Source organism: Entelurus aequoreus, linkage group LG11 (genome assembly GCF_033978785.1).
Source record: "Entelurus aequoreus isolate RoL-2023_Sb linkage group LG11, RoL_Eaeq_v1.1, whole genome shotgun sequence".
Lineage (NCBI taxonomy): Eukaryota > Metazoa > Chordata > Actinopteri > Syngnathiformes > Syngnathidae > Entelurus > Entelurus aequoreus.
Genome location: NC_084741.1, coordinates 60,073,926 through 60,089,067, shown reverse-complemented (window position 1 = coordinate 60,089,067; position 15,142 = coordinate 60,073,926). Strand labels below are relative to the sequence as shown.

Below are 15,142 nucleotides of genomic sequence, written 5' to 3'. Positions count from 1 at the left end.
CTTCTGCTTCTCGTCATAATGAACAAATTTGCTGCTGATGAAGTTATTTTTGTATGTCGGGTCACTGCGGTAATTTTTTATGTGCAAGGCGATGAAGACGGTGAGCACCAGGAAGCTGATGACCGGATAAACACGTTCCTTCCCAGAGGAGACTGTGTTCATAAAAGTCACGGCGTATTTGACGCTTTGATTCAGCTTTAGTTCTGCTTGGCTGAGTCGCTCCCTGAATTCTTCCAAGTCCACCTTAGAAGAGATCTTAAGCTGCGAATCCATGTTAACGACCCCGAGATCCGTCACCCCTTGCAGTACGCCAGCCAACCATTTCAACATGGCTACGTAGTTACTGAAAGGAGCCGTGACTGACGCCTTCTTGGCCCTAAGGTTGCAGATCATGCTCCGAACCAAACCTGTCAGATTCTCTAAAGTGTTGCGAATATTCCCGAGCACAACTAAACTTGTCCCGGCGGTCAAAAGGAGATTGCGACTTTTTTTGGTAAATATAGAGATGAGCAGAAGAGTCAGCAAGCATCGTATTCTCTTGGACAGGAAGAGGGCTACAGTCAACAGCAGCCAGTGGAGCACAGAGATTCCCCCGGCCACTGCGGGGTCATAGGTGAGAGTGCAGAGGAGGTAGAGGTAGAGCAAGACGCTGAGGAGGACGCTGAGGAAGACGCATATGATGAGGAGGATAGTGGATCTCTTGAAGCTCTCTCTGTGACCGCTAAAGAAAACATCCACTGCCACAGTCCTAAAATCCTTCAGAGTCTGCTTGAGAACAGTCCATGTTGGTGACATCCTCTCTGGAGGCCCTGCAGGAGCATCTATTATTGTGTGTGATGGCTGCAGGCTTCTTAAATATTGCTGGAACAGGAAGTGGTGGCAAACCTCTGTCATTCGTCATCGCTGTTCTTTTTTTTTTTTTTTTACCCCAGAAAAAAGAAGAAGTAGGAGATGGAGGTGGCATTTGGGATTGTATTAGACAAGGGTGTTCACAAAGTCTCCTCTAAAGAGACTAATAATAATAATAATAATACATTTGTTAGTTTGTATTTTTCAAATTACATCAAACAATTCACAACTGATGTAAGTGATAGCCAAGTATCCATATTGTGACGACAGGGGCGCATGATGATGCGGGGTTGCTCTCCCAGGAATGCAGACGGGCTTCGGACACAGCGTGCAGGTAAGAAAAGATTTATTTAAGACATAAATCATACGGTAAACAAACAAAAACGTGCTCATAGCACGGAAGGCAAAAACAAAGGGACTACCGTGGGAGCTAGCAAGCAAAAATAGCATAGCGTGAAAGCTAGCAGGAATCAAAATAGTCGTCATCTGTTGCATACAGCAAATTAGGAGGCCAGACCGAGTGAGGCCAGCGCATAGACTAAATAGCCCTCTGATTAGCGCCCGGGCAACAGGTGCGCGTCCCGAACACTAACCAGAGGCAGGTGTGTGCAATCTGCCGTCATGGCAACTGAAACAAACAAACTCAAGGTGCTGAAAACACACGTGACTTGAAAACGTAAACAAACTATGGTCCGGGCAGCGGATCATAACACATATAAAAGAATCTTTAAATAACTCAGAAATAATTAGCGGCATAAACAACCTTTTCAACTGCACAAACCAGCACAAATACAGCACAAACATTTGGGACTGGTTTGGGGAGGTATTTGACATATTTAAGGACTGTTTATATGTAATATTAATATGTAATTAAGTTGTTAACATAAAAAACATAAAACGTTAACTTAAAAACTATAATAGTTGGACCAAAATTGTTTGCAGCAAAAACGATTAAGACTATTTTGGCCTAATTTGGAGAATGGGGAAGGGGGGTTGGGTGACCTTTGATTGACCTATAAAAAAATCTTTAATAACTCAGAAACAAAAACAGCACAAATAGCCATTTCAACTGCACAATCCAGTGCAAACATTTGGGACTGGTTTGGGGAGGGTTTTTTTTTTGGTTTTTTTTTTTACATATTTAAGGACTGTTTATATGTAATATTAACGTGTAATTAAGTAGTTAACATAAAAAGTTAATAACTTAAAAACTTTAGTAGTTAGACCAAAATTGTTTACAGCACAAACGCTGCAAAAACGATTGAGACTATTTTGGCCTAATTTGGAGAACGGGGAGGCGGGGTGGGTGACCTTTGATTGACCTTTAAAATAATATTTAATAACAACAACAGCACAAATAGCCATTTCAACTGCACAAACCAATTAAACTATTTCAAGAGAGTTTTGCGAGGGGCCAACTTCACACAGGTCAAGTACCCTAGTCCCCACTTGGCAATGACGTTAAGGGTTTGTGAGTCCCCAGGACCCACAGGTAGCTATTAGAATGGGTCCCTGGGAAATTTAGTGGGTCCTCAATTAAAATTATTTATTTATATTTCTTCTTTTTATTCAAGTGTAGTGTTGTGCTCCTTTAAAAGGTGGTTTGATATGAGATGGTTATAATAAAAATTAAAAAAAACAAGCCTTCAGCCCTGGTGGGACAATTGAAGCCACCACTTGCCTCCAGGGTGTAGCTTTAACCTCATTGAACAATATCTGCTGTGTTTGTTTATTTATTTCTCAGTTTTTTAGCCGTTTTGGAATAGGAAAGGTCATGAGCTTTGGGTTATGACCAAAAGGACAAGATCACGGGTACAAGCTGCCGACATGAGTTTCCTCCGCCGGGGGGCAGGGCTCTCCCTTAGAGATAGGGTGAGAAGCTCTGTCATCCGGGAGGAGCTCAAAGTAAAGCCGCTGCTCCTCCACATCAAGAGGAGCAAGATGAGGTGGTTCAGGCATCTGGTCAGGATGCCACCCGAACGCCTCCCTAGGGAGGTGTTTCGGGCATGTCCGACCGGTAGGAGGCCACGGAGAAGACTCAGGACACGTTGGGAAGACTATGTCTCCCGGCTGGCCTGGGAACGCCTCGCTTCCCTGCTTAGGCTGCTGCCCCCGCAACCCGACCTCGGATAAGCGGAAGAAGATGGATGGATGGAATAGGAAAAAGTCGAAAATGAGATCTGTTTGTGGGGATCCCCATTAGCCAAAAACGAGTGCACATGCTCCTGTACATTAATTGTGGATGGTTACCTAAAAGATGGTGTGAGTTGTTACACCGTCAGTGATCAGTTCAATGCATACGTCAGTGCAAAGATGAGGTGAGGAAACAGACTGGTGGGCTCATTGGCAAATTTCCCTTCAAAAGACACTCCAACGGGACTTCGGATAAAGCGTTTTGTGCAAATAAATGACTAAAGTAAAACATTTTTAAAAGGTTCATGATTGAGATTCTAACAATAGCATTGCATCATTGCATTTGTATCAAAATATTGGGATCTTTTTATTAAGTTAATTAAAATTGTGCAGGCAGGTAAATAACTGATTAATCACAATTCAAAAGTGGCGTTACTGTAATGTTGAATAATGAGGTATATGACAGCACTAATGTAATGTTGATGCGTACAGAGTAAGAGAGAACACACAAACAAGTGGAGTTTAAGGTACTATGCAGCTGTGCCTCCCAGCACACGTGCAGCAACATTTTGGATCAGTCTGGCCTTAGGAGACTTTTTACAGCAGTCTGCTAGAGAGGAATGCAATACTATTGCCAGCATGTGACAAATGAGTCTGCTTTGACTCGTCTCACTTGGTCTTGGAGAAGTACATGAAACATGGAAGACAACAGATACCACACTGAGGAACACATTTTCAGCAAGTATTTTTACTAAATGTCTCTAAGCTAAAATTACCTTGGTTCTTAGCCACAACTGATTTAGTACAAAAGTCAGCTTGACAAATTTGATACGGGGTCTGGGTGACATGAGGTAGCAAGTTGTGTTGCATTATGGGAAACGTTTTACAGCACCATAGATTTAGTAACCTACAGTAGATGGGTACCCTCTGTAGTTGACACTAGGCAGCAGGCGTGCCACCACGCCACCATATGACCCTAGACTCCAGTCAGCCATGAATAACAGGAAGCAGCTGAACTTTATTTATTTTAGGCAGGATTTTACATATTATCTTTAAACCTTACGTCAATACTAATATCAAATATATTACAGCCAGTTAGTGAGGGGGTTTGTTTCTTACTGTAAGGATACCATAGGGTGGGGGTCAGCAACCTGCGGCTCTTCAGTGCCGCCCTAGTGTCTCCCAGGAGCATTTTTATAAAAGGATTGAAAATTGAATAAGATGGGAGAAAAATACAAACAAAACGCAATAGTTTACATGTAAAATCTTCTACTCCTTCTTTGTCTCAGTTTGTCCACCAAACATTTTATGCTGTGCGTGAATGCACAAAAGGTGAGCTTTGTTGATGTTATTGACTTGTTGGAGTGCTAATCAGGCTTATTTGGTCAGAGCATGACTGCAAGCTAATCAATGCTAACTTTGATTTATTGATTATTTTATTAGTAGATTGCACAGTACAGTACATATTCCGTACAATTGACCACTAAATGGTAACACCCGAATAAGTTTTTCAACTTGTTTAAGTCGGGGTCCACATTAATCAATTCATGGTAACATACTATTTAGGCTAGCTGTATGTACATATTGCATCATTATGCCTCATTTGTAGGTATATTTGAGTTCATTTAATATCCTTTACTTTTATCCTCTTTGTATATAATTTAGTTTTGCATGTCTCATGACACATTATCTGTATGTAATATTGGCTGCATTTCAGATAGTTGTTTGTGTGCCATGTTGTTCCAGACCACAGCAAACATTACCTAACTTGCCAAAGATTGTAAATCTATTAAAAGAAGATTTTACAAGATTTATTACAGCCTGCCGTTTTCTTTAACTTGGACACACACACACACACACACACACACACACACACACACACACACACACACACACACACACACACACACACACACATCTATATCTTTGGCCATTAAAAGCCATTCATTTCCAGGAGTTATCTCACCTTCTGAGTAGCCTCTGATTTAATAATGGTTTCTAATGTTGTAAAAATGTGTAGAATAAATATTAAATTACAACATTTCTGTCAACGAAGATTTGCTTCAGCCTGCGACACAGTCATTTTGATAGTAGGCTAATATAGCTAATATAGACACATCCTGTGTTGCCTTCATTATAACACATACAAGAATTTTAAAGTCATTTTGATAGTAGGTTAATATAGCTAATAAAGACACTTACGTCATGTGTTGTCTTCATTATAAGACTCATACGGCTTTTAATTTTTTGCGGCTCCAGACAGATTAGCTTTGGTTTTTTTGGTCCAATATGGCTCTTTCAATGTTTTGAGATGCCGACCCCTGCTATAGGGTGAGACTTTGGAACTTAACTAGTCCGTTGCAGGTAGGCACAGACGAAGAAGAAGCACGATCCAACAGAAAACTAGGAAGTTTTACCCATAGACATCTGACTGAGCGAAATCTGGGGTAAAATGGCGGCCCCAAATCTTGATGTTACGCGACCTAGTGCCGGTCTATACAAATGATGTCTGTGTACAGCACAAAAACATCCAACAATGTCCTTGATCTGATCCTACGTTTTACTCACAACAAATAGTCGTCATCTATCGCCCTACAAAACCACATTTAACATTCATCCCTAAAATAAACGACTTTTTTGTTTCACTGTGCAAAAAACACAAAAAAAACGTAATACTGTTGGGCGAGTTTAACGTCCACATTGACTCACACTCAAGTGTTTGCCCGAACCCCCAGAAGCTTGTCGAGGTCCTCACACACTGGACCTGGTCATCGACATTGAAATTACATCATCATCAAGCCATCACTATGACAGAACCTTTGCTATCACTCCTCACTGAACCACAACGTAGCATCGCTTTAACAAATATTTAAAAAATGTCTGCCATCTTTATCAAGTTGCACCCCTAGCATTTTTCCATCCCTCCACACGCATCAGTCATTGCCTTTAATAACTGCTGACACACCATCCTGGATTACTTTTCATTGCATTGTGTTTTTACATCCAAGGGTTCAAATCACAGTCAAGGTGAATGGTAACATGTACCGTTATCATTGTTTGTTATTAATGTTATTGATTTTTTTTATTTTGTTTAAAATTACTGACCGTTGTGGTGTCTGCTGAGAAAATGTCTCCCCCATGGACAAATGTAGCCGAGGACTGCTGCATTAGTCCAAATAGCAACTCGAACCCTACAATAACTTCAGATTCTAAAAACAATTTTCTCCCTCGGCCATATCATTGAGTGTGATATTTCATGACAAGCGATGACATCCAACTTTATATGAAGGCCACCCCCTCCTCCACCTCTGTCACGCGACTCACCTCATACCTGGAGGAGATAAAGTGTTTGCTTTATAGTGTGTGCAAGTGTGAATGTGTGTGTGGAGAGATTTACCAAATGTGATGTGGAAGCAGCCAAAAGCTCACAGAATGTTAGTTTAGCTCATAGCAATATGCACTTCAGATTAGGGCTGGGCGATATATCGATATACTCGATATATCGCGGGTTTGTCTCTGTGCGATATAGAAAATGACTATATCGTGATATTCGAGTATATGTTCTCAGGCAGTTGCTTTTAGCTGCGGGCATTACACTACAAGCGTTTCTCACACTTTCTTGTCGCTCCTTCTCACAGAGACATAAACAAGCGCACCTTCTTACATACGTCACATACGTATACGCCCTCGCGGAGCAGAGAGGTAGCAGCATGGCATGGGTAACGTTAGCTGTGGTGCTAGCGGAGTGGTGCGAGTGAAAGAAGGTGCGAATCTGGTAACAAATGAAGGAAGGATTAATTCCCAAGAAAAACAGCAGGGGGTCCATCGTCTGGCGGTGGTTTGGCTTCAAGTGGGAATATGCCGAACAGACAACCGTAATTTGTCAAGTGTGGGGCAAAAGCGTTGCTAAAAAATGTAGCATTACTGCTAATTTGTAGCATCATTTGAAAAGTAACCCGCTAGAGAATGAGTGCTTGAAACTCCGCATGTCAACATCTCCGTTCGGTGCCACACCAAGAAAATGCAGAGGCAACACCGTATGAAAAAAATAGTCAACAACAGAAGGAGATAATGTCCGCAGGAACCTACCACATAGCGAAGGATTTGATTTCCTTTTTTCATTTATAAGTGGTTGATTTATATAGGCTAGTATGGTAAAGTTTTGTACCTGACAAGTTTCGGCTATCTTGCTTCTGCAGCCTTCATCAGAGGTGTCACGTGATGTTAGCATGACGTCATCTGTGACATGTTATATGGATTGTTCCATCCCACCTGAAGTGGTGGGATGGCGGTGTCCCTTGGTGTGCGCCGGGGGTAGGGCGGGGCGCCCCGTCGTCTGGATGTCTACCAAACGGCCGGGGGCGGCCCTGCAGGACTGTTTCCCAGGTGTGGGATAGTTGGTAGGCTCCTTCGTCCCTGTTGACAGTCACAGATGACGTCACGCTAACATCAAGTGACACCTCTGACGAAGGCTGCAGAAGCAAAATAGCCGAAACTTGTCAGGTACAAAACTTTACCTTACTAGCCTATATAAATCAACCACTTATAAATATACATTAGTAGGCTAAATGAACCTCTTCAACATATTACGTATAAGTCATGGACAGTGTATTGTCAAGGAATTCCGTTGTTTGGAACAATTGGAACACAAACTGGCCCGCTTCCGCAACCACCTGAGATTCACATTACGTTGCCGAGATGAAAGAGTTGTTCCAACAAGCTTGGGGATCAAAAAACCAATTCCGACGAACGCGGAACGAATTGTAAGAAAAGCACGAAATGCCTTGGTGAGAGAAAGAATACAATGCACGGTGAGCAAGATCAACAACATTGAAGAGCAGTTAACCGAGAAAAGGAGTGGATTTAAACAACGTTTCCCCCTGGACACTGAAACCGAACGGATAATGAATGAATATCTACAACGTGAGCACGAGAAGGAATTCAAGACAACAAAATACCGTCATATCAGAAAACTTGAGAAGCTAACCTCAGCAAAAAAGGAGGAGGAACACACAGAAAAAAGAGAAAAATGGGCATGTAACCTTTCACAACGCAAATTAACAGCAACGGAAAACAAGGTGCTGTCTCGCGGTCTTAACTTTGCCACAACCCCAATAAACATCCCATACGAAGAATTCATTGTAGCAACAGAGATAGCAAGTCATAAATTAACAAATCAAGGCGACAAAGCGGGTTTGAGCAATGAGGTAGCAGGGATACTGAAGACTGCCAAAATAACACACAAAAACACCAGTAGGGAAGAATGGAAAGCTATACAGTCAATAGCCAAAGACCAAACAATCAAAGTACTACCTGCAGATAAAGGAAGAACAGTCATTATGGACACAAAACAATAAGAAAGCCAAATGATAGCTATGCTGGAGGATAAAGACATATGAAGTTCTAAAAAAGGACCAGGGAAAAAGACAAGGACAACTACAGTTTTTTAGTACCTACAGCCAGTATCACCCCTAGAATATACGGCACCCCAAAAATACATAAAAAAGATGTTCCACTCCGCCCATCTGTTGACAGTATAGGCTCAGTTACATACAACCTTTCGAAAGCCCTAGTCGAGATAATAAAACCTCTCCTAGGCCAGACAAAGCAACACTGCAAAAATTCAAAGCAGCTGGCACAAGAATTAAGCACTGTAAAAGTAGAATCAGACGAGATACTCATATCTCACGACGTAGTCTCCCTATTCACAAAAACACCAGTGGACGTCACAATAAACATAGTACAGAACCGCCTGCAAGCAGACTCAACACTCTGGAAAAGAACAAACCTAACAATTGAAAACACAGTCCAGTTGTTATCATTCGTAGCCAAGTCTACATATTTCCTGTTAAGAGGGACCATATACATACAGACAGAAGGAGGGTTTTGCCATGGGGAACCCCCTCTCAGCCATCATGAGTGGTTTCTTCATGGAAGACTTGGAGGCCAAAGCCATAGCCACTGCTCCCGAAGGATGCAGACTGTCCCTTTGGAGGCGCTATGTGGACGACATCCTGGAGAAGATTTAGACCGGCCACACACAAAGACTCACAGACCACTTAAACACCATAGACGAGACGGGAAACATAAAGTTCACTCATGAAGAGGAAGAGCACAGATCCATCGCTTTCCTGGACATGAAAATCAACCACACTGAAGATGGAAGCATCAAGATAATATACAGAAAACCCACACACACAGATCAATACTTACTATGGACATCAGAGCACCGCACATCACACAAACTGTCAGTAGTCCGCACCCTATATGATCGCACCAAGGTGATCACAGACAACCACGACAGAGAAAAGAAGGAGGACCACATAAAACAGGCGCTCAAAGCCTGCAACTACCCAAACTGGGCCATAAACAAAGGCAAACGAGAGGTCCAGAGGAACAACAAGGAGGAAAAAAAGAAGAAAGGTTCTAGGCCTGAGAACCTGGGCATGGTCACCCTCCCATACATCAGGGGCGTCACAGAACGCATAAAGCGAGCGATGAGGAAACACCGCATCAGCACACCAGTGAAGCCGCACATCAAGCTTCGCCAAATCCTAGTACACCCTAAGGATCAGATCCCCCCCCTGAGAAAAAGTGTGATGTATGAGATCCCTTGCCTAACATGCAATAAAACATACATAGGAGAGACAGGTCGACAGTTCAGCACACGAAAAAAGGAACACCAGAAAGAATGTGAAAAGGAAACATCTGGAATGCTCACCCATTTCAGACCACTGCAAGAGGGAAAACCATCTAATGAACTGGGAGACAGCAAAGGTCATTAGAATGGAAAGCAACAAATTCCATCGGTGGATCAAAGAGGCGGTTGAAATCAGGAAGCGGGCCCCAAAGACTGTCAACAGGGACGAAGGAGCCTACCAACTATCCCACACCTGGGACACAAACCTACAGGGCCGCCCTCAGCCGTTTGGTAGACATCCAGACGACAGGGGGCGCCCCGCCCTACCCTCGGCGCACACCAGGGGACACCGCCATCCCACCACTTCAGGTGGGATGGAACAATCTATATAACACGTCACAGATGACGTCACGCTAACATCACGTGACACCTCTGATGAAGGCTGCAGAAGCAAGATACCTGAAACCTGTCAGGTACAAAACTTTACCTTAGTAGCCTATATAAATCAACCACTTATAAATACACATTAGTAGGCTAAATGAACCTTTTCAACAGATTTAATTTCCTATTATGCAGCTCATTTTTATTTGACACTTATTGAAATATGTTGTGTGACTTCATACACAAAAGTGCACTTTATTTGTTTTAAACTATTGTAGGGCTGCAACAACTAATCGATTAAATCGATTAAAATCGATTATAAAAATAGTTGGCGATTAATTTAGTCACCGATTCGTTGGAACTAGCTATGCGCATGCGCGGAGGCTTTTTTTTTTTTTTTTAATTAAAAAAAAAACGTTTTTTTTAATAAACCTTTATTTATAAACTGCAACATTTACAAACAGCTGAGAAACAATAATCAAAATAAGTACAAAAACAGTACAAAACAGCACCAGGGCAGCGCTGAGGCTACGTCTCATGAGGTGGGGTAAGCTGTGTCATGTGCAACTCACGTGACGACGCCGTCTCCTTTGCTGGAAACATTCGAAAAATGGCGCAGGAAAACAGTACGGATAGTTTAGCGGAGAAACATCTTGAGGTTATTGCTTCAATGGAGAAAAGTGTACGACCTAAGTCGTCAAAAGTGTGGGAACACTTCACTTTAAAGACATTAAAGAAGAGCGTTTCCTGCAAAATGGCACGAAAGTACAACATTGCTTCAGAAGCACCTGAAAAGGAAACATGTTGGAGCCATGGATGAAGGGAGGAACTCACGGTACGTAACTTTATAAGTCCATAGTGGCAACAGGCATTCATGAGTTCAGCTTTTTTGTGAGTAAAGTTAACGTTATGCCTTTGTTGCAACGCGGGGCTGATAATGTGTCTCCGGCACATTTGACTCCGTTTTGAGAGAGAAAACGCACGGTTACCAATTTCGAAATAAACGTAACGGACAGAAATATCTCAGGTTGGTTTCATAATGGATCAATGTAGCCGGGCTGATAAAGCTATATAAATATATTTAGATTTGAGTGACGCTTTAGTATAACTAAACGTTATGAAGGTGCTGGAATATTTCATGCTATTATTCAGAAGCAGCCTAAAATTAATCCCTTATTATTCACAACAGAAACGTGTACAATATCTGATCCAGTTCTGATCTGATGAGTTACATTTCTGTGTTATTATTGGTGTATGCTGCATCCCCAATGTCCAGAACATGGTGCCAGTATGCTGTTTTTTTTCAATAAAATACTGGAAAGGATAGAAATGTAGTTGGTCTCTTTTATCCGATTAATCGAAGTAATAATCGACAGATTAATCGATTATCAAATTAATCGTTAGTTGCAGCCCTAAACTATTGTAGTGGTGTTCTGTACAAAAAGTGCACTTCAATTTGGTGTTGTTTTGATATGTCATCTTAGTGACAAATGCACAAAAGTGCACTCATAGTTTGTTTTAAAACATCTCTGACAATCTTGCACATTCTGTTTTGGAATAACATGAATGTTTGTGCCACTGCTTAATAACTGTTTAATAAATACAGTTTTGGTAAATTAACTTAGTTGTGATTTCCTTCTCTGCATGGAAGTTTAAAATTAGCATATATTAATGCAGTATGAACAAGAATGTTTTAATATAGACACATAGAATCATCATACTGGTGTGATTATATGCATCAAGTGTTAATTCAAGGATAAGGCAAAAATATTGAGATATATATAGTGTATTGTGACATGGCCTAAAAATATCGAGATATTAATAAAAGGCCATATCGCCCAGCCCTACTGTTGGGCCGTATTCGGCCCGCCGCACTCGAACATGACCTCATTCCTTTCACTTGGTTCTTGTGGTGTGTGTGTGTGTGTTTTTGTAGTGTTGTCCAGTTTCCTTTATCAATTGTCTTATTTCATTTTTGAAATGTTTCAGTACATTTCATAATGCTTGAAAAACGATCCCCTAAACATTGGTACTTTAACTTTAACTTAACTTATGTATCCACTTCACCTTGTGGCAGTAGTGGCAACAATTTGTCATGAGGGTTAGAATAGAATAGAATAGAAAGTACTTTATTGATCCCTGGGGGAAATTCAGCACCACAGTTCGCTCACAATAAACAATAAACACTTAGGTATTTTTTACATGTGAACAATATAAATACAGTCTATTACATAGCATTATTCACATGTGAATAATATAAATACAGTTAGTTGCACATTCACAAAGTGTTCGACTTCTCCAGCAATTCCTTGATTTGAGAAACATTTTAATTTTATCTTGTGAGCTCTTTTAGTTCTGTTACCATTCCTTTTTTTTCCTATTTACAAACTTTTGGTGCTCATTTTGCAGGTTTTCAATCTTATACAGCAAAGCGTTTTGCAGTGAGATGCATGGCTTTCTCCCCTTTTCACAGACTCTATTTCACAGCACTCAATGACTCATTAGGACCTCTTTTTTTTTTAACCTTCCAGTGAAACAATTGCAGAAAATGTTCAGATCAATCCAAAGTGCTTGATGAAAAGATAATGTGGCTTCAACAAAGCGACATCATCCACTCCATTGGTTTAATCCACCATTAATATTGTGGAAATAAGCACACTTCCAGCCAACAGCTGATGGCAATCAGCGCGTGCACGCAGCGAACAGCTGATGTCAATCAGCGCGTGCACGCAGCGAACAACTGACGTCAGAGCGCGCGCAGCCAACACACAACGCAGACTTTCGTTTTCGACCAGCATTTGTCCAGAAAGTTCCACAAAAAGCAGATTCCTCATGACATAAAACAGCTGTCCTACCTGCTCTTCGGAGCGGCTTTTGGCTGGGTGTCCCGCGTCGGCGCGATGTCGTCAGCTACTTCCGGTTGTCCTGGCTCATTTGTCGGCTTCGTTGAATTCCTTCAACGCTTTTTTTGTTGACTTGTTAAATGTAGCGACTCCAAAACGTCCCGTCGCTTGAAAGTAAAAGCACGAGTTTAGAGATCGCCACTGGACGCTGTGGGGATCGCCATTGCTCGCCTTCAGTCACCTCACTTTTTCCCGGAAGTGAAAAATTAAAACGCAAACAATATCAAGATAATATTTCAATGGGAAATACTAAAAAGTATATTAAAAAATATATCAAACAAACCTTTAACGAAGTGGTCACTGCAAACTTTGTGCGTAGTTCGAATCTGCTTCCTTGGGTTGTAGTGTGCGTCTTTCTTAAAATCGTGCACTCCCCAAGAACTTTGAAAAAACGTTTATTCTCTGCGCCATTTGAACAGTTCTAATGTGAGCCGGACGTGACGTCATGTAAATCCAACCAATAGGACTCTTCGGTGATCGCTATTGGACGCTTTGGAGATCGCTACTGGACGCTATTGCTTTAAAGATCACTATTGGACACTTTGGAGATCGCTATTGGACGCTTTGGAGATCGCTATTGGACGCTTTGGAGATCGCTATTGGACGCTTTAAGGATCGCTATTGGACACTTTGGAGATCGCTATTGGATGCTTTGGGGATCGCTATTGGACGCTTTGGAGATTGCTATTGGACACTTTGGAGATCGCTATTGGACGCTTTGGAGATCGCTATTGGACACTTTGGAGATTGCTATTGGACACTTTGGAGATCGCTATTGGACGCTTTGGAGATCGCTATTGAACACTTTGGAGATCGCTATTGGACACTTTGGAGATTGCTATTGGACACTTTGGAGATCGCTATTGGACGCTTTGGAGATCGCTATTGGACACTTTGGAGATCGCTATTGGACACTTTGGAGATCGCTATTGGACGCTTTGGAGATCGCTATTGAACACATTGGAGATCGCTATTGGACACTTTGGAGATCGCTATTGGACGCTTTGGAGATCGCTATTGGACGCTTTGGAGATCGCTATTGGACACTTTGGAGATTGCTATTGGACACTTTGGAGATCGCTATTGGACGCTTTGGAGATCGCTATTGGACACTTTGGAGATCGCTATTGGACACTTTGGAGATCGCTATTGGACGCTTTGGAGATCGCTATTGAACACATTGGAGATCGCTATTGGACACTTTGGAGATCGCTATTGGACATTTTGGAGATCGCTATGAATGCTTTGGAGATTGCTATTGGACGCTATTGAACGCTTTGAAGATTGCTATTGGGTGCTTTGGAGATCGCTATTGGACGTTTTGGAGATTGCTATTGGATGCTTTGGAGATTGCTATTGGACGCTTTGGAGATTGCTATTGGACACTTTGGAGATCGCTATTGGACACTTTGGAGATCGCTATTGAACACTTTGGAGATCGCTATTGGACACTTTGGAGATCGCTATTGGACATTTTGGAGATCGCTATGAATGCTTTGGAGATTGCTATTGGACGCTATTGAACGCTTTGAAGATTGCTATTGGGTGCTTTGGAGATCGCTATTGGACGTTTTGGAGATTGCTATTGGATGCTTTGGAGATTGCTATTGGATGCTTTGGAGATTGCTATTGGACGCTTTGGAGATTGCTATTGGACACTTTGGAGATCGCTATGAATGCCTTGGAGATTGCTATTGGACGCTATTGAACGCTTTGAAGATTGCTATTGGGTGCTTTGGAGATCGCTATTGGACATTTTGGAGATCGCTATTGGACACTTTGGAGATCGCTATTGGATGCTTTGGAGATCGCTATTGGACACTTTGGAGATCGCTATTGGACACTTTGGAGATCGCTATTGGACGCTTTGGAGATCGCTATTGGACACTTTGGAGATCGCTATTGGACACTTTGGAGATCGCTATTGGACACTTTGGAGATCGCTATTGGACGCTTTGGAGATCGCTATTGAACACATTGGAGATCGCTATTGGACACTTTGGAGATCGCTATTGGACACTTTGGAGATCGCTATTGGACATTTTGGAGATTGCTATGAATGCTTTGGAGATTGCTATTGGACGCTATTGAACGCTTTGAAGATTGCTATTGGGTGCTTTGGAGATCGCTATTGGACGTTTTGGAGATTGCTATTGGATGCTTTGGAGATTGCTATTGGACGCTTTGGAGATTGCTATTGGACACTTTGGAGATCGCTATGAATGCCTTGGAGATT

The 15,142-nt window shown here is 41.9% G+C and overlaps 2 protein-coding genes across 3 annotated transcripts in view; both read right to left on the bottom strand.

Annotated features, from left to right (window-relative positions):
* Window positions 1-810, bottom strand: part of LOC133660305 (dendritic cell-specific transmembrane protein) — a 9,293-nt gene extending 8,483 nt beyond the window's left edge. The window contains exon 1 of the mRNA XM_062063690.1: window positions 1-810. This exon is cut by the window's left edge and continues 252 nt beyond it. Within this exon, the coding sequence (XP_061919674.1) occupies window positions 1-795 (795 nt within the window). The 5' untranslated portion in view covers window positions 796-810.
* zfpm2a (zinc finger protein, FOG family member 2a) overlaps window positions 1-13,378 on the bottom strand; it is a 515,248-nt gene extending 501,870 nt beyond the window's left edge. The window contains exons 1-2 of one of the 2 annotated variants that reach the window (XM_062063680.1): window positions 13,190-13,378; window positions 12,859-13,091 (exon numbers count right to left, since the gene is read on the bottom strand). The gene's annotated coding sequence lies outside the window, so the exon portion shown is untranslated. Of the gene's footprint in view, window positions 1-12,858 lie in introns of both variants that reach the window. The other variant, XM_062063679.1, reaches the window with a different exon arrangement.
* Window positions 13,379-15,142: the final 1,764 nt, after the last annotated feature.